At 46.8% G+C, this 24807-nt stretch overlaps 1 protein-coding gene and 1 long non-coding RNA gene across 3 annotated transcripts in view; both read left to right on the forward strand.

Annotated features, from left to right (window-relative positions):
- Positions 1–13978: 13978 nt before the first annotated feature.
- The window catches only part of PDLIM1 (PDZ and LIM domain 1), a 47330-nt gene continuing 36501 nt past the window's right edge, over positions 13979–24807 (forward strand). Inside the window, exon 1 of the mRNA XM_082423909.1 lies at positions 13979–14197. Coding sequence (XP_082280035.1) covers positions 14102–14197 — 96 coding nt within the window. The 5' untranslated portion in view covers positions 13979–14101. The remainder of the gene's footprint in view (positions 14198–24807) is intronic.
- Positions 18452–22769, forward strand: LOC309642419. Of its 2 annotated transcripts, none has more exons than XR_014253182.1 (2): positions 18452–18574; positions 19582–22769. It is a non-coding gene; the product is annotated as an uncharacterized lncRNA (long non-coding RNA). The 2 variants fall into 2 exon arrangements; XR_014253183.1 differs by having other exon boundaries at positions 18463–18574; positions 19578–22769.

Raw genomic sequence — 24807 nt, forward strand, 5'->3', positions numbered from 1 at the left:
GGGGGGTGGGGGTGGGGCAGGATCTAGAAAATCTGGATCAGAGCCACTGCCCCACGGAGAAGGAACATGTTTTAAATGCAGCCAGGAGGGCCACTGGAAGGATGAACGCCCTCTGTTTGGGAAAAGTCCACCAAGACCCTGCCCGATATGCAAACATAGGGCCACTGGAAGTGGGACTGCCCCCAGTCCTGAAGGGGACTTGGGGCTCCCAAACTGATGATGGCTGAGAGGACTGAAGGCTGTTGGCACCCAGGAAGGCACGACCCCCCAGCTCCCAAAGGATGCCTGGTCATTTCCCCGGAGGATCCTCGGGTAACCCTTGACGTGGGAAGTAGGAAAGTTATTTTTTTAATTAGATACAGAGCCGCCTACTCTGTGCTGACTGATTTCCCTTGACCCTTGTCCTCTCAATCCTGTATAGTAACAGGAGTCGATGGACGGCCCAAAGCCAAACGATTCAACTGCTTACCAGGAAGTTTTACATTTGCCCACCAGTTCCTGCTCATGCCTGAGTGCCCTGTCCCCTTGTTGGGAAGGGATTTGCTCACCAAGTTCCAGACAATAGTTCAATTCGGAGACTCCCTCAGAGAAGGCACCCACCAGGAGAAACAACTGCTCTTAGCCATGGGAGCCTGACTGCCTTGGTCACAAATCAGAGGAAGTCTCCCTTCTACCCCATGTTGTTTCTCAAGTAAACCCCCCTGTCTGGGACTCTGAGGTTCCTGGCAGAGCTACTAATGTGCCCCCAGTTCAGATTTCATTAAAACCCAGTGCTGATTACCTGTGGAAAAAAAGCAGGATTCCTTGAGCCTGAGGCTCAATGAGGTATCCAGCCTTTAATAACCAAGTTCTTAAAATATGGGCTGTTATGACCTTGCCAATCTCTGTGTAATACCCTCATTCTGCACATAAAAAAATCAAAGTGGAAAACAACAAGGTTCTACTGTAGAGCACAGGGAACTATATTCATTATCTTGTAATAAACCATAATGGAAAAAGAATTTTAAAAGAATGTATATATATATATATGTATAACTGAGTCACTTTGCTGTACAGCAGAATTTAACATGATACTGTAAATCAACTATACTTCAATAAAAAAATTTAAAATAAAATTTAAAAAAATAAATGAAACTTTGACACATGCTAAAAAATCAAAGTGGAGAATACAGGTTTGTTCAAGACCTGAGAGCAGTTAATGAGACAGTGGGTCCCAGATCACCCAATAGTCCCTAATCCATACACCATACTGACACAAGTTCCAGTAAATGCTAACTGGTTTACAGTGCTGGACCTAAAGGACGCCTTCCTTTGCATTCCCCTGCACCCAGACTCCCAATATCTCTTTGCCTTTGAGTGGACAGATCCAGATACTCATAACACTTCCCAGCTAACCTGGACCACGCTGCCCCAGGGCTCCAGGGATAGCCCCCACCTATTTGGGAACACATTAGCAAAGGAATTAACAGAATTACAGTTGGTCAATGGGTCTCTCCTACAGTATGGAGATGACCTCCTAATTTCCAGTCCCACTAGGGAAGACTCAGATTAAAAACACCATTCACATCCTCAACTTCCTAGGGGGATGAGGATATCGAGTCTCCTCACAAGGTCCAGATTTCCACCCAACAGGTTAAGTACCTGGGATATGTGCTCACCTCTGGGATGAGGACTCTAGCCCAGGACTGAAAGGAAGCCATTGTAACCCTCCAGACTAAGAGGTAACTGAGGGCCTTTCCGGGGATGGCAGCATTTTGCAGGATCTGGATACCTGGATTCAGGCTCATAGTAAAGCCTCTCTATGAGGCCCTGAAAGGAGGTGACCAGAAACCCCTCAACTGGGGTAAAGATTGCCAACAGGCGTTCCTAGCTCTAAAACTAAAATTAGGGACTGCCCCTGTATTAGGTCTCCTGAACTTAGAAAAACGCTTTACCCTCTATATAGCTGAGAGACAAGGGTAGCCCTAGGTGCCCTCACCCAAAAACCTGGGGACCTCCCAAAACCAATAGCTCATTTCTCAGAACAACTTGTTCAGGTGGCCACTGGATGGCCACGATGTCTTAGGGCAGTGGCTGCCCCTCTCTGTTAGTAGAAGAGGTCAATAAGTTCACTCTGGGGCAACCACTGGAAGCCCTAGCTCCTCGCCAAGTACAAGGAGTCGTAGAAGCAAAGGGACACCAATGTCCGATGGGTGGATGATGACTTAAACACCAAGCCCTCCTACTGGACACCCCAGGCGTAACTCTTAAGGTCTGCCAAGCCCTGAACACAGCTACTCTAAGGCCAGACCCCCCCACCGCAAGGGTCCCTTGTTCACTCCTGTGTGGAGGCTATTGAACAAGTTTACTCCAGTAGACCTGACCTCAGGGATGAGCCCCTGACCAATCCTGATGCAGAATGATTTACCTATGGAAGCAGCTGTATACATGAAGGGGTTAGAAAGGCCGGCTATGTCATAGTCAGCTTGCAGACAATTGTTGAGTCTGGAGCTCTACCCTCTCACACTTCCGCCCAAGAGGCCGAATTGATTGCCTTGACCAGAGCACTCTAGCTAGGAAAGGGATTAAGAATCAATATATATCCTGATTTCAAGTAGGGATTCCTAGTACTATATGCCCATGATGCCATATGGAAAGAAAGGGGATTACTAACAGCCAACGGGTCCCCTATAAAACACCAGGCAGAAATTCTAGAACTGCTAGAAGCCATCCAGCTTCCAAAAGAGGTTGCAGTCATTCACTGCAGAGGCCACCAAAGGGACAACACCTCCCTTACAAAGGGAAATGCCCTGGCCAACAAGGTCACTAAGACAGTAGCCAAAGAACAGCTGGCCCTACAAGCTGCAGCTCTCGGAACAAAAGCTCTTCCCTTCTCAATGGTGCCACCTTATACACCAGAAGAACTCGAGTGGGATAAAGGTAGGGAACTGGAAAGAGACCTCTCAGGGTGGCTGACAAAAGATAACAAGCTTCTCACTCCTGGGGCCGAGCAATGGAAAATACTTAAGCACTTCCATGAATCCTCCTACTACCTAGTCAAACTGGTTACGCAGGTGTTCCTGGGTAAAGGACTGTCCCAAATTGTTAAAAATGTCACCAAGACTTGTGAGCTTTGTGCTCCCAGTGGCCCAGGAAGACACCCCATACTTCCCCCCCTAACTTGGCCCATACAACATTGGGAAACCTATCCAGGGGAGGATTGGCAAGTGGTCTTGACCCAAATGCCCCCATGTAGGGGATGGAAACACCTATTGTTATTCATAGACACATTTAGAGGGTGGACAGAAGCTTTCCCTACTAAAACTGAAAAAGCAATAGGAGTATGCACATTTCTGCTTAAAGAGATAGTTCCGAGATTGGGTTACCCAAAAGCTTACAGAGTGATAACGGACCTTCCTTTACTGCCAAACTGACCCAACAGGTTTCCTCAGCTCTGAGTATTAACTACAGCTGCCACTCTTCCTAGAGGCCCCAATCCTCAGGCAAGGTAGAAAAGGCAAATCATGTTCTACAAAGAACGCTTGCTAATTTATGCCGAGACTTCAGAAACCTGGGTCTCCCTCCTGCCTCAGCCCTTCTATGGACCAGGATGGCCCCAAAGGGAATTTTAAAACTTAGTTCCATTGAAATGACCTATGCAAGGCCCTTTTTTGACTTCAGATCTTTTGTTTGATGAGGAAACCCACAAATTGGTCTCCCACATTGCTAGCTTGAGCCAAGTTCAAAGTGCCCTCAAAGGGAATGAAGTGCTACCCACCCCCACAAAAGAAAAGGCTGAGGTCTCTGTCCACTCAGGGGACTTTGTCCTACTAAAAACTTGGAAGGAAGGGTCCCTTGAGGACCAGCTACAACCAAAATGGAAGGGATCATATCAAGTGTTACTAAGTACTCCAACTGCTGTCAAGCTAAGAGGAGTTACTAGCTGGGTACATCTGTCTAGAATAAAACCTGTACCTTATGAGACTCAATAGGAACCAGAGGGAACCTACTCCTGCGAGGCAGTGGAAGACCTCAGATATTTGTTCCAGAGAACAGATATGGGTTGACCTAGTCATATCTGACTAGAGCATGACTATCATGCTCTTATTCTGCCACTTTTCAGAACACCCTTCCCCAGGTAAACATCTTCTTTGCCTCCGCTGGGTCTGAACAAATATATAGTAATATGATGTCAAAAGCCACGATACTCCTAGTAGGACTTCTGACGATGGTCGTGGCTCAGGGGGAATGGGAAAATAATGCTTTAGTAAACACATCTAAAACAGTCACTCGGGGAGAAAAACTAGTTAATCGTTGGGTCTGCCATAAAAACCCTGGCTTACAACAACAATTTCAGGTATGAATAGGTACATACAACAAGAGTATTATCAATTCGAACACATGGAAAAACCTCCCTCCACCGATTTGAGCACGATGGGTAATTCCCCCCGTCAGGCCCAATACCTTGCCTATGTTTGACTCCTTTTAAAAGGGTGTTTATAACTTTTCCATTAATCATGGCTACTTTTGTTATTCAGAAAACCAGTCATGCTTCTGATGCCACTACACCTCTAATGGTTCTCTTGGGTATGGTGAGCCTCTTTAGAGCAATCCCTGGCCACCAGATGGTAATATCACAACAGTGTTTTGGAACCCAGACCCAAACTGCATTCCTACGGATGCCTTCATTCTGTGTGCTTATAATGAAGACCAGACCCCAAGTGCCTATGGGATTGGGATGGAATGGACTAAAAATTGGGCTAGAAATTGTCAGGCTCTACGGAAGCAGGGGGTTAAAACCTTCTTACTATACCATCTCATCTAAGCCGAGGGCATGGAATACTCCGGATTTAACTATTTTGAATATACTAATGGGCCCTTGTCCCTGCATTGTGTTCGTAACTTGTCCCTTCCATGGATCCCTACGGCTGCTTCCTTGCTAAACTCTTCTGTTCCCAGATCTCTTATTTCACCTTCAGGATATGTCTGCATACGTGGCAATTCCCAGAATGAGAGCCCAAAGACAAGCGCACCCCAGGGAAAATTTGGTCCCTTCGTAAATGCTTATCCTTATATCCATAATGTGTGGCACGAGAGACAGGGTACATTAGGACACTTGGTCCCATTCACAGTCACAATTCATAATAATACTCAATACGGTCCCAAGAGGGCCATCGGATCAATATTAGCAGGAATAGGACTGGCAGGGGATTGTCAGCTCCATGGGGTGGCTTTGCCTACCATGAGGTAACCCTAGAAAATCTAACTAACACTTCAGAGAGCCTAGCCCTGACCACCGGCAATGCCCTAAATAGACTTTCAACTTCTTTAAACTCACTGGGCAATGTGGTCATGGACAATAGATTGGCGTTGGATTACTTCCTGGATGAGCAGGGTGGTATTTGTGTGGTCATAAACAAAACCTGCTGTACCTACGTTAATAACTCGGGCCAGATCAAGATGAACATCAAAAAGATTTAATAACAGGCATCATGGTTATACCACTACAAGCAGGGGACAGCCCCTAATGCCATCTGGTCTACTATTAAGAGCACCCTCCCTAGCCTTGCTTGGTTCCTGCCCCTCCTGGGTCCAGTCATGGTCATACTCCTCTTCCTCTTCTTCGGACCCTGCCTCTTTAACCTCTTGGCAAAGTTCGTGTCTTCCGGGTTACAACAGTTCCACATCAAAATGATGGCTATGTGAGGATTTCAACCCATACCTCCCTCTGACTTAAAACAAGATGTCCTGCCCCTGGGGACAGGGGACAGTAAAAATCCAGAGATTTTTACTCCCTGACAGGCAGGGTCGATGCCCCTGCTCAGCTCTGAAGCAGCTACAGAAGACGGACCATTGCCCTTCTGCTTCCCATAAGAATATGGGAGTAAAGTCTCTGAGCAGGGAATGAGACAGGAGGGAAAGGGGCAGGACACAAACGCTAGATAATGAAGAAGGGGTGCAGCTGTTGGAATGAGATGAAGACCAGCTGGAATAAGTTGAAACCAAGGTGGCTTTGAGAATAGTCCAGTCATTGACCTTTAGCTCATTATACCTTCATTGTAATACTAAAATCACTCCCCCTTACACCATGACAGTTCCGAGGAGGACCAAAAAAGGCCAAAAAGTGGGCAGTGGCCCAATTCCTGGGAAATCCCTACCGTGCCCTGACATAGCAAGAATATTCCTCCCACTCATTGGCCTATGAAACTACTTAACCTATAAAAACCTACGAACCCATGCCCCAGGGTCGCTCTCACTTTTTGAGACAGTCCACATTCTGCCTAAGAAATGTGTATCTCTCTAAACCAATTTGCTTTCCCTTTACTCTGGCTGCTTTTGAATTCTTTCCAGCTTACGAGACCAAGAACCCTCACTTGGTGGTCCACCCTAAGGACTCCTGCAGGTCCCAGGATGTGACATTTCCCTCTCCTGCAATACACCCACCACTTATTCAAGCACTTTCATACTCTCTGCATAAAAAGCTAATCCGGGCTCCTCTTGTACCTATCCTGCTGCAGCCCTAGAATTTCCTTGAGAAGCCCTGGTTCTTTTTATGGCATTTAGAAACCAAGTTCAGGAAAGCAAGCGTACTCATTGCTCTGGAGTATCTTTGCTCCTAGCCGCTTGGTAGAAAAACAGGCATGCAAATACGCATAGATATACATAGTTATTTAAATACACACACACCTACATAAATCTATATCCACAAAACACACCATAGTTTACTTATTTATTTTATTGTTTGTCCCTTACACTAAAAGTAAGCTCCATGAGGGAGAAAATTTTTGTCTGTTTTGTTTGCTGTTGATTTTTTAGTGCACAGAACAGTACATAGTAAATGGGGAGTATTCAGTAGATAGTTTTTGACTAAAACAGAAGAAACAGCCCCAATAGGCTAAGTAGTTTGTCAAATCCTCACAACTGACCAATGACAGAACTCTCTTTTTAGCATGCTTCCAAGACCCAAAATAGGAGCTAATGTCTGGCTGGATAGCACATGTCTTCATGGTCATTTTTCCACCTTAATTTTTTTCTGGCCTCTTTTACCTCTAGACTTTTGTAATTTGTATCCTCTCTTCCTACCCTCTGGTATTCATAACCTCAGGTGGTCAGTGGGTAGGAGCTCAAGGCAGAGGCTAGGTGGCTAGTCCTGGAAGTAGGAGAAGACCCCAGGCTCACCACCCAGCGGTGACGGCTGAGACATCTCCTCAGCCTGGAATGTGGTCTAATACAAGGAGTGGGGTGTCCAGGTGTGGTATCTGAAGTCAGTTATCATTGCTAGCGTACCCAGCAGCAGCCCTGATGCTACCCAAGAAATGACCACATGGAAGTAGAGCATCAGAGATGATAGGAGAGAAGACAGACCCAGAGCGGGCGGGTGGAGACCCAACAGAGAGGAAGCCAACCTCCGGGAGCCCTGGCGTCATGGAAACTGGCCCTGCCACTCTATCTGTCCTCAAATGCTATAAATAGTCAGTTTCAGTATCAGCCATGGCCAGACCAGGCCAGCACCACGATCAAACCCTGAGAAGAAATGGATTTGGGGGAGGATGTCACAGAGAGAGAGAGAGAGAGAGAGAACAGTTGGAATGGGAGGAATGAGATGAGATGGAGGGAAAGCTTTTGCCTGTTCCCACTGCACACCATAGCAGGCCTCTGGCACTCAGAGCCCACCCCACAGAATTTTCCAGGCTGCCCATCACCCAATAATGCTGTTTCACCCGACCATCCCCCACCCTTCCTACTACTTTGTTCTGTTTCTGCTGCTCAGTATGGCCTTTCTGCCTCCATATTTTTTCATACTTTTAAAGTTTATCTCAATTTCTACTTCCTCCAAGGAGGAAGTCCAAAAACCCATCCCGCAAAGACTTCTAGTCTAGTTGAGTTGCTGACACTTGGGCTGTGGGTGTCCCTGTTAGTGGAGAAGGAAGATCTGGCCCTTGGGCCCTCCATGAATTGTGGACATGAGGTGTCTTCTGGGATCCTAGAAACCCCTGAATAACCTCCTGTCCCTCCCTTTTTCTGTTACAAAGTCCTCTGGACCCTGTAGCTCCTCCTCTGCCTCCCCAGCCCAGACTTTGCTCTGTTACTTGGTTACTGAGTGATTTTATGGAAGTCTCTTGACCTCTCTGGGCCTATTGCAGGCTGAGTTCTCTGGTCCCAGAGACAGAGTGTCTAAGCAGGATGTTTATTAAGGAGAGCCCTTGGGCTCACTGCCTGGGGGAGGGAGTGAGAGGAAGCTGGATTGGGCAGAGGGAGAAGCTGAGCTACAGGGATCTCTGGAGCCATAATGACCCATCAGAGTTGTCCCATGTTGGGCCCAAATGGCTGGTCTTTTATCCCAAGATCAGTCATTGAATGCAGGCAGGCTGGGGTAGGGCATGCCCGTGGGCAAGGCTGCTCTCTGGGCAGTGGCAGTCCCTGAGGGGGCTAAAAGTTGAAGGCTGTCCACCTCCCAAGAACTGGAAAAATAAGTCCTTCCATGAAGGGGGACCAGGGCAGCGCATCAGTGCCTCAGCTTCCTCCTGTAATGAGGGCATCACGGGACTTCCCTGGTGGTCCAGTGGTAAAGAATCCGCCTTACAATGCAGCGGACACGGGTTCGATCCCTGGTCGGGGAACTAAGATCCCACATGCTATGGGGCAACTAAGCCCACGTGCCACAACTACTGAGCTTGTGCACCTCAACGAGAGATCCCGCATGCCGCAAACTACAGAGCCCATGCGCCCTGGAGCCCGCACAACACAACTAGAGAGAGAAAACCCATGAGGCCACAACCAGAGAGGAGCCCGTGTGCCACAACTAAGACCCAACGCAGCCAAAAAAATAAATAAATTTTTTTTTTTTAAAAAGGGCATCACAATACTTCACTGGGCTATTGTGTGGATGAAATACAATATATGTCAAGTTCCTAGCACACACTCTGACTCATAGTCACTGTTTAGTAATGGGGACAATGTTTATTGTCTGGGTATTGGGCTAGGGTCTGTTGGGTGACTCTGACCCCAAGCCACTTTTCCTCTTTCGGGGCGGTGACCAACGGGTGGGTCCATGTACGCTACAGATTCAAATTTAGACTTTTGAAGTTTTTCCCCTATGAGGTTACATATAAAGCCATTGAAATATAATAACAGCAATGAAATACGTTAATCATACAACTTTAAATTTAGGTATCAGGAGGTAAATTATATTTTTTATTAATTCATTAATTATCTTGTGAACAACACTATTATATGACATTGTCTTTTTGTCTTAACTTTTCCAATATGTATGCTTAATATGAACCACTTTATCTATGATCTTGTTTTGGAATTTCTTCTTTTAATATTCAGGGATGCTTGAGAAATGGTAGTGGTCCGGCCTCTTTGATGACTTGATGATTTTTGTGCCACGTGTCCAGGGATCCAGGAGGCAGGTGGACAAAACAGCTTCTTGTCTGCTAGGCACACGGCAGGCCTTAGATCTCCCAGTTCATCAGTCCACACCTTTATCAGCCCGGAGGGGACTTCAGCCAGGTCAGGTGTCCAGGTGTCCTTAGGGCCCGACGCTCCACGGAGCATGCTCCGTGTGGAATCCGACAGGCGCCCAATCCCAAACGGCCACTTCAGGATCCCACCCCTTCACCCCCACCCCCCCCACCCCTCCCCCTGGGGCCGGAGCAGAAAGCGGGAGAAAGTAAAGAACTGGGCGTCCGATTCTCTGACCAGTCCCTGTCTCAGCCGAGGGCACCTCCCCCCCGGTCAGCCGTCCTGGAGTGTAGTGGGACCAGCCGCGCGTGGGATCCCAGTACAGGACGCGCTGACCCTGGGAGCGGGGTTGAGGGTGGATGGGGACCAGACAGGGGGGGATAGGACCCAGCGGGAAAAAATGCTTTGTTTTGCAAGCTTCTGAGCTTGGGTTTCGGTTCTTTTTAGAGAAAGAAGAAACAAATCGTTGTGATGTCATTTGACCAGGGCACCCCGGGCAGCTGCACCGGTTTGGGGATGGGGGAGCCGCTGCGCCCTGAGCCCGTCGGCCGCTTCCGGCTCTCTAGCCCCTGGGCAGAGCCGGCCGCAGATCCCAATGGAGGCTTGGAGCCTGGGAGTCACCTACTCTCTCTCTTGGGTCAAGGCTCAGTCCCAGAGGGGGGAGGGGTCATGGCCGCGATCTCCAGCAATGGGAGCTCTGCAGTCCCCTGAGCAGGTCCAGGACTTGTCCTGGATATTAAATAAGTCCGTATGTAAAGGCTAGTACAGTCCTACTCTCACTGTCCTTAAGAAATGGGGCTGTTATTCCCTCAGCACAGTGGCTCTGGAGGGTCCTGGCAGTGGCACCCTGGGTGTGGGAGTAGCCAGCTCTGCAGAAGCCCGATGGGGCGGGGGGATCCGCCAGCAGATGCCACCCACCTGTCCACCTTGTTAAACTGGACTGAGAGTTGGAAACACCCACTATTCCCTGACTTCCTAGACCACTGCTCCTCTGTCCTTTTCCTGTCCTTGCTTCCATTTCTTCAGCATCCTTTCTACCCCACCTGCACCCCCTCATATGCAGGTATTTTGATGTAGGCTGTTTAGGGTCAAAAAACTTTCATGGAATTCATTATAATGATAATAAACAAGGCAACTGAAGTTCAGAGAAGTTGCTTAAGGCCATTCAACTGGTACTCTGCAGGAGTCAAGGGTGGCCAGTGAGGGACTTGCAGAGTTTGGATTAATAAATAATGGTGTTTAAGATAAAACAAGGTTGCTTGTGTTTGGGGGTCAGAGCTGTCAGTCCATCACTGGGTATTTTCTGAGTACATGCTGTGTGCCCAGCTCAGAGCTGGCTTGCTGGAGCAGGGGGAGGGAGATCGAAAAGAGAGAAGATGAGGTTCCCTACCCCCAGAAACACTAGCATTTAGTCTGCATCCAAGGAGTTGAGGCCATTTAATTGATTTTTGCTTTGGAAACTTTACATCATTGTTAGAAGAAATTATTTTAAAATTTTTTCTCCAATTCCATCTTCCAATACAAAGTTAGTTTTTGTACTTTCTCCTAATTTTGGGCAATAGGTAGACATAATTTTTATTTTTTAACATGATATCTATAATTTTGTTTACAAATAATAATTGGTTTACAAATAATTTTGTTCCACTCTTTTTTACATATCTTGAAAACACATTTCCCTGCCTTCTCATAGTCTTTTTAAAAATATTTATTTATTTATTTAGCTGCATCGGATCTTAGCTGCGGCACGCGGGCTCTTAGTTATGGCATGCAGGATGTAGTTCCCTGACCAGGGATCAAACCTGGGCGCCCTGCATTGGGGGCGTGGAGTCTTAACCACTGGACCACCAGGGAAGTCCTTCATAGACTTCATGATTATCATTTTTATGCTGCATACTATTCCCTCATATGGCCATACCATATTTAGCCACTTTTCTGCTGCTGCTTAATTCCAGTTTTTTTTTGTCATTATAAATAATGTGGCTATAAATATCTTTGTACATAAAGCTTTTTCCTCTTCTTTTAAATTATGTCCTTGGAATTAGTGCCCAGAAAGGGGATGACCTGGTCAGAGTGTCGACTGTTTTATAGCTCTTGTTATATAGAGCCAGACTGCAACTGACAACATTTAATAACTAAATGAAGTAACCTATGTACTTCTGCCCTATATCTGAAAAGAATATTGTATAGAATAAGCACTACTGGCACCCACGATGTATCAGGTCCATGCTAGCAGGACACCTGGGGATGAACGAGAGGCAGTTCCCACCTTTGGGGAGAACAGAAGCTGTGGCTCTTCAATCTTTTTCTCTTCCTAGGACACAAAATATTCAAAACTGCTACCCATCTTAGGGCAGACCCAGAATTTGGCAATTCTCCCAAATTCTGCAGGGACTTGAAATACAAGCATGTTTTTAAATCAGGAGAATCTTAATCAAAGAGGGTATAATTTTTGGCTTCGATGAAGCAGGTAGTTGGCTCCTGGCTGTAACTCCATTCCTTTTTCTCAGATTCAAGAATATCAGGATGCCTAGAGCCCGTGCTCCACAACAAGAGAAGCCACTGCAGTGAGAAGGCCGCGCACCGCAATGAAGAGTAGCCCCCGCTCGCCACAACTAGAGAAAGCCCACACGCAGCAACGAAGACAACGCAGCCAAAAATAAATTAAATAAATTAGAAAAAAAAAAAAGAATATCAGGATGGGGAGTGGGGGGGATAAATTGGGAGTTTGGGATTAACAGATACACACTACTATATATAAAATAGATAAACAACAAGGACCTACTGTATAACACAGGGAACTATATTCAATATTTTGTTATAACCTATAATGGAAAAGAATCTGAAAAAGTATATCTGAATCACTTTGCTATACACCTGAAACTAACACATTGTAAATGAACTATACTTCAATTAAAAAAAAAAAAAAGAATATCAGGATGCAAGATGAGAGGGATGGATAGATGACATAAAACGACTTTGATTTCTAAATTCAAGCAAACCATTCCCAAACCAGGCATTTGTGCTGTGACACAACTGGACAAGTAAGATGATCCTTTTATGTGTAAATCTGTGCACAGGGCTTCTGGGTAGGTAGGCCAGGATCACAAGGAGACAGAACACTGGGGCTCAGGTGCCAGGATGAATTGGAGCCAAGAAAACTATGAAGAACCTGGGACCCAAAGGTCATAAGGTTGGCCAATGTATTGCATTCATTAAATACTACATACTAGGCACTATTATTAGGCGCTGGGATACAGCAGTGATCCAAACAGATAAAAACCCCTACCACTGGGGAACTAATGCTTAGGGGTGACCGGGGGGTACAAATAAGTGAAATATTGAGTATGTCAGATGGTGATAAATACAATGGGAAAATAAAAGCAGAGGAAGGTGACAGGGTGTTCTAGAGAGGAGGCTTTAAATAGGGCTTTCAGAGATGGCCTAACTGAGATGATGACATCTGAACAAAGGGCGAGCCTTAGGATGTCTGGGAGAAAAGCATTCCAGAGGCCCTGACGCAAAGCCTTTAGGCAGAAGCAACAGGCGAATGTGGGCTGGGAGCAGCACAAGGAGATGAGATCAGAGAGGGAGTTGGGGCCATTCTGTGGGTGGCCCTACAAGCATTTTAGGCATTTCAGCTTTACTCAGAGGGAAGTGGGGGACCCACTGGACAAGGAGATGTGGTCTGATCTGGCGAGGAGAACGTACTCCAGGGCGAGGGGGGCAGAGCCCAGTTAGGAGGCTAGTGGCAAGTCAGCAACCCAGGTCTTCGGACTCAACCCAGTTCCCTTTCCACGCACTTGGTCCGCCTCAAACTTGAGGTGTGAATTGTTGGGAAGAGCAGAACCTACAGTGAATCCAGCCGGGAGGAAAGGTTTCTAGGAAGGTTTTTAAGTTCACTTACAACTTCATACGTTGGTCTCATTCGCACTAGAAAAGTTCCAGTGTGGGGTTTTGGCACGGGGAGCCTGGGCGACGGTCCAGTTACACCACGGACAAGCTGTGTGGCTTCTGGCAGGTCTTCTAACCTCTGGCCGACCCAGTTAATTCATCTGTAAAATGGGTCTATAAATGCCCTGACTGCTTCATATTTTCAAACGAGATCACTCGAAAGCACCTTTGAAACATCGTTGTCGTTTACAATAAAACAAATGTGAAAATGGAGCTGACCTCAAAGAGATGACTTTGCACAGCACTTCCAAACTCTTTCAAAAGCGCCAAGCTTTGTCTCCTTCGAGGTCACCGGAAACTACTCGCCTCTCACCTAGCGCCCGCGGCGGGGCTGGGAGTGCCGCCGGGCGGCGGCTGGCGCGGGAGGGAGGTGGCGCTGGGGGCCGGGGCGGGGCTGCTGAGATCCCGAGACCCCCGAGCTGACCCCAGGCTCTCTCTGCCCGACTCTCGGCCAGGCCCCGGGCGGGCGCCAAGGGCGGGGGGGCAGCTGCGGACCGCGGGCGGGAGGACAGGCGGGGCAGGCGGCGGCGACGCGGCCTGGGCGGAGCCGCCCCCGCCCTCCTCCCGCCCAGCTCCCGCCCGCCCCAGGCTCCCCCGACCCGCGCCGCGCTCTCTTTCTCCGACAGCTGCCGGGGAGCCCAGCGCGCCGCTCCGCGTCCTGCCCCGTCTGTCCCCGGGAGTCGCCGACCGCCGTCGCCGCGCCATGACCACGCAGCAAATAGCGCTCCAGGGCCCGGGACCGTGGGGCTTCCGCCTCGTGGGGGGCAAGGACTTCGAGCAGCCTCTCGCCATTTCCCGGGTAAGAGCAGCCTGGGACGCGCGGGGAGCGGGGCCATCCCGGGCTGGGGAGCGGCGTGACCCAGAGGGGACCTGGGGCGGCCGGGGCCCCGCGGGCGCTGTCGGAGACGGCGGCTTCCGGAGCCTGGGACGGAGCCGGGGCGGCCGGGCGCAGCCAGGTGCGCCAGGTGCGCCAGGTGCGCCGAGCGCTTTCCGCGCACCTCGGGCCCGCAGCCCCCGCCGCGCTTGCCAGACGCCGCGCTCCCAGGCGAGCCAGCCGGCTGCGGAGCACCACTTACCGCGTCCGCGGGGCAGAAAGGCGCAGTTTTCGTGCCTTCGCTCCGGAAGCGTGGCCGGCGTGTGGACGCGCTTTGTCAGCGGGTGAAAGGTTCAGGGTCCCCACAGATCCCGCACGCTGGGAGATAGCGCTTCCCCGTTCTAAACAAGCCGCAGAGCGGCGGAAAGCAGTTTGGAAGTAGCAGGAACCACCTGGAAAGTGAGGTGGAGAGGATGGGAAGTTTACTGGGGCGGGGACGGGGAGGGCGAGTGAGGTTAAACGCAACAATCGAAACAACTAGTTTCTCACTCTTTGGACTTGATCCATGGCCAGGTTTTACCTCTCTAATGTCTTTTGGAGCAATGGCGGGATTTTGGAAACAGACCAACCCGAATAAACCCTCTTGGACATTCCACTACTTCGCGGGAGATGGCCGTGCCATATTTCTGCCTGGCATATCGGGATTATCAACTGATCAGCCCTTTTCCCCCATAAATAGGGGTGCGGTGGGGTTCCCACCTTATGTGTTTGTCTGGGGGAAGCTGGTGCTTGAAAAATTCTCAGAGGGTCCTCATCTGTTTGGAAGGGCCCAGGTTCAATCGGAGACGACCAGGTCCATCATCTCCAAATAAAGCGGAAGCCCGAGGGAGACCCAGACTCATTGTTTGGAGGCCCAGGCTTTGGTCATCTAGTCTGGGCTAAAGGCAAGGTTGATGTCCCACTGAGAGTTGCTACATTCAATGTGCCACCAAAAGGCGGACAAGAAATATTTTTTGACTGAATGAAAAAATGGAGCGCAAAGCACCCTCTGGTACCCAGCTTTGCTAGGCCTATCATTCCATTCTTGGGCTCATCTGCTTTCTGAAGATGACCCTAGACCTGCCTCCCCAGCCATCTGAACATTCCTCCTTTTTCTTGGAGGGGGAGGGTGGAGAGGGAAGGGGAAGATCCCTATGGGTCTTTTTGACTTAGGTCCTTGCCTCCAGCCCCCGAAAGAATATGGTGGGAGGCACAGGAGGAAAAGAATTGGGGCTTCCTCTTTGGCTTCTCTACAGCCACAGTCCTACCCACATTTCCTTGCAGGTGGGCCCTAGTGGGGTGATGTCTTCTCTGACCATCCCACTCCCAAAAGGGGCAGGTGCTTCAGTTCTTAGGCCCTGTCTTCTCCCTGTCTTCCACCTGCTGTCCCCAGGGGACAACTTTGATTATTCTTGCAGGTACATGCTGTCTTCCCAGCCACCAGCCAGATTCCTCAAGCACAGAAACTGTGCCTTCCCCAAATCTGGACCCCTGCCCCCAAGGCTGGCACCGAGCTGAACCTGGCTGTGCCCAGTAAATCTTTGCAGGCTTATTAATAAATGCTTATCCAGGGAAGGCACATTTAGACTCGCTTACCTCATAGTCCATTTGTCCCCACTCTTTGTGTCTATAATTAACCTGTCAGCCGGCTCAGCTTCTGAATTTATGTATGACATGAAACCTTTTCTTAAGAACTGGAGAATACGGCTTCCTCCAAGGAGCCGGAGCTGGAGCTGGAGGGACAGATTGGGGGTGATTTAAAAAAAAAAAAAAAAAAGAATTGAGAATATATTGGCCATCTGTTAAAAGGGCAATTACTGCCTGTTTTTAAAAGACTTAATGCAAGTGGCCCTGTGCAGGAATGATGGTATGGGGTGGAAAACACAATACTGTGAATTCTTTAGTTTGTACCCTCATCTGTTTATTTTTTTATTAGCACATGTCTCATGAGCATATAGCATATTCTAGAAACTACAGAGCAAAGCCCTGGAGTCCCAGAAATGAGAAGACACGGCTCCACTCTCAAGGTGTTCATGGTTCAGTGAGGGAAGCTAATCTTTATAACACCCTGGGTTGTGCTTTAATTGAAAAGTGAAAGTGACTCAGAGGAGGTGACATTCTCTTGCTGACAGTAATTTACCTGTTTATTCATCTCATTATTCCCACATGGAAAAAAATGTGGGCCTCCTAACTTCCTGGGAATGGGAAAGTCATTGTCATAAAGGGTCCCTGAGGTAGCTGTCTGAGATCTGGTATAGGTTTGATTTTTGCTTCTTACTTGAGCTGTACCTGGGGTGAGTCTTCTACTGTCTGTAGCTGCCTTTTTTATCTCTGCAATGGGGATAACTCCAGCTATTGGCTGTGAGTTAAGGTATGTGAGATTGCTCTGTAAACAGTGAACAGTAGTGAGGAGGTGTGAGCATCCACGAAATTATACACACGTTCTGGTTGGTAGGTGTGCTAGATTCATCATTCGGGGCAGATACAGTTTGCTATGGTTTTCTATATGCAGACTTTGAGTCTCCACACCAAAGCAAACCATAAAATTAGGCTGGGAAAGGAGTGCCTTTTATTTAAATAGCTATGTTTGCTTTCTCTTGCATGAATTATTCTGGTATTGGCTTCATTCTTTTGTCAAACTACTAATGCTCCTGAATATAACTCTGTAATCTTGTATACTTGAAATTATTTTTTTCTTTTTTAACTTTTTTATTGTGAAATTAAAAAGTCATAAACTAAAAATGCACAGCAAATGGTTATAAAGTACATACCTGTAGAGTTACCACCCAGGTCAAGAAATAGAACATTGCCAGGACCTCAGCAGCTCACTAACCTACCTCCTTGTTTTTAGCCAGTTTCTGAACAGAAACAAACAGAACACATTTGTGTGTGTGTGAATAGCTGCTTTTGTTCCTCAATATTTTCATCTTTGTTATTGTGATACACTTAAAATTTCAATCCAGCTCTCTAACTTTGAATGGACATAAACTATCTTTCTTTCTTTTACCAGTTTCTCATTTAAGCCTCTACCTTGGACTCCCTGACGATCCAGACACATATTTGCAATTGTCCTCTGAGATTTTTTTTTCTCTGTCAGTTCCTGCTCCAGGTCTACAGTTGTCTATCTCCTTGAGTTGGGTTTTGTTTTTTTTTTTTTCCCCCTCGTCAATTTCTTATTTCCTCTAGTTGCCTTCCATGGAAGTCTTCAGAGAATCCACACCCAGGCCAAAATTGCTGCTGAGTTTATGTTGACTGTTTTTCCTCTCCCAGCAACTGACAAAAGGCAGGAAGGGGCGGGGCCAGAGATAAGGAGATGCTCTCGGTGGGAGGAGTTGCTTATTTGCCTCTCGAGTCCTGGGGAAGTCTTTGCTAAGAGCCTCTGGTTTTCGCTCAAGTATCCTAAGGAGTGTTTAATAATGGATACTCTGTAGTCAGAGGGTCTTTTCTGACTTTAAAGAGTGTTATTTCCAGACTCGAGTAGGCTTACATCATGGCCTTAAGGTCGAAAGAGCAGGGCTTATCTGTCAGATTGTGAAAAGTGAGAATTGTCCATAAAGGCTCATTATGCATTAATGGCCCTTGCTCGGTACTCCCTCATTCTGTGAAATTGATCACCTGGGAAATATTAGCTGCTCCAGCTGATCTAAGGAGAGGAGGAAGAGGATGAATTACAGGGAATGGCTTGGAAGTGAATGCTTGAGCCTACTGGCATGAAATTCACCAAGCCACGTTATGTCCCCTTGACCAGAGACCCTGCCCCTTACCCAAAATCCTGGATGCCAACCTTGCTGGTTTGTCTTTGAGGAGGAGAGAGCGGAGAATGGTGTTAAGGTATTGCAATGGGGCAGATAATTGAGAGGAGGTTATCATTTAACCACTGAGATCACTCTCCTACTCTGATCAGGACTGGGAAAAGCACCAGAATTGCTCTTGTGCTGGGACTAGTTAGGAGTGGCTTTCAACCTGTGCTCATTCCCTAGGCCATACCTTGCCATTGCTCCCTGGAGGAGAGGAAAATGAGTATTCTTTGCCTTTTACAGGGGAGAAGCTCAGTGCCCATAGGTTAGGTAATTTGAATTTACAAATTTTTTCAATGAATGAACTACTTCTTAACTTCTTTGTAAAGGAAAAGGTAAAGGCTCATTAAAAATGAGCAAAAGCCTATGTCAGAAAATTAATTTTTAAAGGATGATTTGACTTCCAGTATGTCTCAGAGGAGAGCCTGGAGAAGCTGCCAGAACTTCTGTATGGTGCCTGGTAGAGTGTCCAGGGCAGGAACTCGGGCTGAACTCCAGTCCTGAACACCACACTGGGTGACCCCAGGTATGTCACATGCCTTCTCTGGGGCTCAATTCTCTGTAAAGATAAAATAAAATAATAAATAAGCAAACCAATGGTTTTGTACCCTTTGAATATGAGGGCCCCCTTTCTTTTATTGTTAAAAAGTGTCCCAACCTCTCATATGACATTAATTGTACCTTCAACCACCAGTTGATGAGAAAACATAATATGAATTCAGAAATGTTTTCAGATGAATTTGGGTTGTGTTATTCATCTGTGAATATCTATGCCCAGATGACTCTTATGTTAATCACAAGAGCCTCCATTTACACTTGGAAGATTTGTGTGAGCGTATTTATTTGATTGGCTTGCAGCAATGACCATAGTTAAACTGTATATAAGACTTTTTATATGCCAGGCAGTGTTCTAAGCTTAACATAGTCTTTCAGTAATCCTTACAAGTATCTTGTGAGGTAGATACAATTAAGATACCCATTTTATAGATGAAAAAACTGAGCCATGGAAACATTAGGTACTTTGCCCTTGTCATACAGTAGTGAGTGGATAGAGCTGGAATTCGGCTGAGCAGTCTGGCTTCAAAGCCCATGGCCTTAACCTCTATGTCATAATAATGTTTTAACAGTAGCTAATATATTTTGAATGGCTACTCTGTGCTAGGTGTGCACTTGCATTATCTTTTTCTGTACTCCCCACAACCCACGACACCGGGACACAGGACACACAGTACATACAGTAAATTGAAGAGCTGGGATTTGAAGTCAGACAGATTGACTCCCAGGCCAGCTTTAACCACAGTATTCTGCCCCCTGACAAGCCGTAACTGTCAATATTTCATTGATGATAATATTACCCAGCACCCAGGTCTGAGAAGTGCTAATGGCGGGGCAGTCATCAACATGAGGGGTAGGACTCTCCTGGGCTCCTCACCCCAGAGCCCCTCATGCCCATGGGGGTTGGCTGGGGTGGCCTCAGCCTGAGTGCATCCTAGACAGCAGCACCTCCCCTTCCTGTTTCTCCTGAAAAGCTAGAAGCCATGGCCCCACCTGGGAGAACTGACAGACCAGCCATAGGATTCCATGGCCGTGTGGGCAGGGAAGAACAGAAGAGCAGAGGAATTGGATGATTTGCCAGAGAAAAGCCTCTGTAGGTGGCCAGGAGGGGATTTGGGGGCAGTTTTTATGGCAAATGAAGATGACCAGGGAGTGGACAGATCCACCTTGCCCAGCCAAGGATGGGCCTGCGAAGTGGCGGCCAAGCCAAGTCCAGAACAAAATGTACCCATGAAAACCTAAGACGAGAAAGGGAATTTCTGTATGGCACTTAGCACCCTGTGTGATTGTTGATACTGTTATTAGCACCAGCGTGGGTGAAGTGGAAAGCTCATCTGTAACTGAGGTCCGTGGTGTATTTTCATATGTGTAGTACACTGCCTTCTCAGTAAATGCCATAAACATGAAAAACACCTTTCTGAAGAACACTCTGGTCTTGTAGGAGGCCAGGTTCTTGACCAAGGACTCGGCCTAATTTTAATAGGTATGACTACTCATGTCATACCAGATAAGAAGATAAGGACATAGGTATGACCTATATAGGATAAAGTTGTCAAATGCATACAGATAAATTCAGGTGATGCAGCAATGATTTACATCCATTTCTTAAAAAAAAATTATATAAAAATAAAAATACTTACACTTCCACAGCTGTACGTGATCAGACCCTATGACCCAACAATTCTCCTAGTTAACTGCTCAGTAGAAATGTGTCCGCATGGCACCAAAAGACATGTCAAGAATCTTCAAAGCAGCACTATTCACGATAGCCCCAAACTCGGAACAATTCAAGTGTCTAACAACAGTGGAATGGAGAAATAAATGGTGGTATATATAAATGTATTTATAAACATATAAATAATGATATGAAACACTGCAGCCGTGAGAATGAAGGAATTACAACCATGCACAATGGCACGGATCAGACAGGCAGACACATGATGTTGAGAGAAAGAAGCCAGACATAAAGCATAAATACCACATCGTTGCAGTTATATATGATTAATCAGGCAAAATTAATCTATAGTGTTAAAAGGTGGGATCACAGTAACCTTTGCCAGGAGGTTAGTGATGGGAAGGAGGCACGAGGGGCCTTTGGAAGTTCAGCTAATGTTCTGTTTCTTTATTTGGTGCTGATTCCATGGGGGCGCTTTCTTTGTGAGAATCCATCCAGCTGTTTATTTACAATTCGTGTCCTTCCTGTATGAGTGTTATGCCTCAATAAAAAGCTTACATTAACAACCCTTGTGCTTATTATAAAAGATCGAATAATATAAAAATGTGGCCAGCCCAAGGTGAAAGCCTTCCAACACCTTTCCCCAATCTTACTTCTCAGAGATAAACACTGTTTAACGGTTTGCTGCAAAACTTTTCAGACTTTTTTCCATTCACGTAGCATTTTTAAAAATCAAATTACCATGTCATGGTGAACTATTTGGATGTCACTGCTTTGTACTTTCTCCCTTATTTTTAATGCAGCAAATCAAGAATTAAAGCTATCTTGATGTCATGGGAAAATGAAGTCTCGGTATCAGCCTGATCTAGGTTCAAACCTTGTCTTGTCCCTGTATTAGCTGTATGTCCTCAGGCAGGGTTAGCCTCTGAAACCTCAGTGCTCTCATTTGTAAAGCGGGAATAATAGTCCTTGTCTTCAAAGGTTGTAGTGAGGAGTAAGATGATGTCTAGAGAGAGCTTAGCACTATGGCTAACACATAGAAGGTGTCGGGATACAGTGGTACTATTAAAAAAATATATTAATGGTAGCTACTGTGTATTGAGTGCTTATTATGGGCCAGACATTGTTCTAAACTCTACAAATGAAATCTCATTTAATCCAACAACAAATGAAGTTGACCCTATTATAAATTTTATTTGATAAATGAAGAAACTGAAGCAATGGAGAGTGTAACTGCCCAAGGTTATGTGTTTAGTGAACGGTTAGGATTTGGGTTATGGGTGGCTGTTATTGGGGCTGTTTAAAAGCACACGGGATTCACTGGGACTTGTATAGGGACTTTTGAGAGACTGATGACTTCTTGATCAATTAGTCAGGGTATTCTACTTTGCTATCTGCTTTTTAATTATATTCCTACCTAAGAAATGATGGTTGGTCTTTCAGACTAAGAGAGCAATAAGTCTCTTTGATCGGCCACCCCTTAGCGTTAATAGCTTCCTTTTGCACCGAGTGCGAAGTGAAGCTGGATTACGGCACAGCTCAGCTACTTGGACCTGAACTACTTTATTGCCTCATTTTCTTAAGAAAACGGGTATAGAGTAACCAAGAACATTTTGAAACATTCTTGGGGTTTTCAAGCCAACTGCATAAGCTCATACAGCTTCTGTGTCTATAATGTGGCTTCAAAGTCTGTGCCATAGCCTGGGCCCACAAACAAACTGAGTCAGAAGTCTGACTAAGGAGAGTTCAAACTCCACATCTAAATGGCATACTGCAGGGCGGGGCTCTGCTTTGTCATCCAGCTCAGAGTCGTTTAAATTTATACCTAAATAGGGACTTCCCTGGTGGCGCAGTGGTTAAGAACCCGCCTGCCAATGCAGGGGACGTGGGTTCAAGCCCTGGTCTAGGAAGATCCAATGTGCTGCAGAACAAGGAAGCTGGTGCACCACAACTACTGAGCCTGCGCTCTAGAGCCCACTAAGCCACAACTACTGAGCCCGTGTGCCACAACTACTGAAGCCCATGCACCTAGATCCTGTGCTCCCCAACAAGAGAAGCCACTGCAATGAGAAGCCTGCACACCACAATGAAGAGCAGGCCCCGCCCACCGCGACTAGAGAAAGCCCGCACGCAGCAACAAAGACCCAATGCAGCCATAAATAAATAAGTTTATTTTTTTAAAAAAAATTGGGCTTCCCTGGTGGCGCAGTGGTTAAGAATCTGCCTGCCAATGCAGGGGACACGGGTTCGAGCCCTGGTCTGGGAAGATCCCACATGCCGCGGAGCAACTGGGCCCGTGAGCCACAACTACTGAGCCTGCGCATCTGGAGCCTGTGCTCCGCAACGGGAGAGGCCGCGACAGTGAGAGGCTCGCGCACCACGATGAAGAGTGGCCCCCACTTGCCGCAACTGTAGAAAGCCCTCACACAGAAACGAAGACTCAAGACAGCCAAAAATTAAATAAATAAATAAATTTATTTTTTAAAAAATTTTATACCTAAATACTTGGACACGGCCATTAGTTCAAAGGAGGTTGTCCCTAAAGGTACATGGCACTGAGATTGAACTTGAATTCCAAATTTCTTTATTCCAGTCTTGTTTGTATAATGTTAAAAATTACTAAGTTATCATTATTTAATATTAATACACTCAACTTGTAAGGTGATTTATAGCACCAAAATACATGGCTACAAAATTTCAAACAAAAGAACACACACCATAAGATGTAACAAAAAATTGGGGGCTTCCCTGGTGGCACAGTGGTTCAGAATCCGCCTGCCAATGCAGGGGACACGGGTTCGAGCCCTGGTCCGGGAGGATCCCACATGCCGCGGAGCAACTAAGCCTGTGTGCCACAACTACTGAGCCTGCGCTCTAGAGCCCGTGAGCCACAACTACTGAGCCCGTGTGCCACAACTGCTGAAGCTTGCGCGCCTGGAGCCTGTGCTCCGCAACGGGAGAAGCCACCGCAATTAGAATCCCTCAGCAACTAGAGAAAGCCCGCGCATAGCCATGGAAGACCCAACGCAGCCAATCAATCAATAAGTTAAACATTTGGAACATAGAAGAAGAAAGAGATGTGCCAGGACCTTTCAATCAGGTGGTTTCTGTAATTGCATACTACATTTAGCTATGAGTTTTCTGGCAGAGGCAAAATAGGAACCATGTTAAGTTATTTAGGCATCTGGAATGAAATAACTTCTGCAATAATCCATTTGCATTCAAGGACGTTGACCAGTGGTGTAGGGGATTTTTCTTTGTTTGTTTTGGTAAGAGATAGGAAAATACTATTCTAATGGCTGTTTCTTTTTTGTTTTTGGCCTCGCCCCATGGATGGCATGTGGGATCTTAGTTCTTACCGGGGATGGAACCTATACCCCCTGCAGTGGAAGCGCAGAGTCTTAACCACTGGACCTTCAGGGAAGTCCCTGGATGTTTCTTTTAAGGGCCTTCTATGTATTTTAATAGAATGTAAGCCTTGAAGTTGTCTCTGGAGGCGCTGAGATCTTAGATTCTAATTAGTTTTTGTTTACCTGGTTAACTTCATTCAGGGAGAACTTTGGGGGGAAGGCTGGTCAGCATCTCCCTTGATGTTCCCAAACCTAGTGAGCATCAGAATTTTCTGGGAAGCTTTAAAAAATAAAGATTCCTGGGTCCCACTGTGTAGACCAGGGGTCCCCAACCCCCGGTCCTCGGACCAGTAACTGTCTGCAGTCTGTTAGGAACCGGGCCGCACAGCAGGATGTGAGCCTCGGGCGAGCAAGTGAAGCTTCATCTATCGCTCCCCATCGCTCGCATTACTGCCTGAACCAACCCCGCCCACCCCGTCCGTGGAAAAATTGTCTTCCACAAAACCGGTCCCTGGTGCCAAAAAGGTTGGGGACCGATGGTGTAGACTCCCCTCAGTAGATCTGAAGTGGGATGTAGAGATCTATTTATATTTTTAAAACCTGAGGGGATCTGACGACCAACTTGTTTGGGAACCATTGCCTCATCCTTGCCAATGTCAGTTTCCCCCTGAGTTATTGGTGAGCTGGGTCAATTTCTGGTGTGAAGTTTAGATGCCAATTCCAAGGGTCAAGGTTAACAATGTTCTGTGAACTTTCAGGATATTGACCTGTATTCCTGTCTGCAGATTAAAGTCAGAGAACCTTTGAACAGGGACAGTTTTTCCCTTGGGGTGGGGTGAGGCTGCTTCAGAACTGTTTAAACTCTTTGACAAGTATTTGGTTAAAACCCCCATCTCTGTCAAAAGAGTGGCAATACAATTTATCATCCAGACTGGAACACTGTTGAAAATGAAATGGGGTGCTTTTGATAATTAAGCTGGGAAAATCTGTTGCCGTCCTGGGCAAACCAGGGTGTCTTGTAGTCCTACTCATAAAACATTTCTGCATATAATTTTTTAACTAAGCCAGTGGTCACAAGCACATTTGCATGAAGGGGTTCGGAGGCAACATAAGAGTTTTGACTCGAGGGTGAGGTAGTGGAAAAATTAACAGCTGCAAGAAAGATGCTAAATGGCAGCT

Source organism: Balaenoptera physalus (assembly GCF_965194825.1).
Source record: "Balaenoptera physalus genome assembly, chromosome: 14".
Lineage (NCBI taxonomy): Eukaryota > Metazoa > Chordata > Mammalia > Artiodactyla > Balaenopteridae > Balaenoptera > Balaenoptera physalus.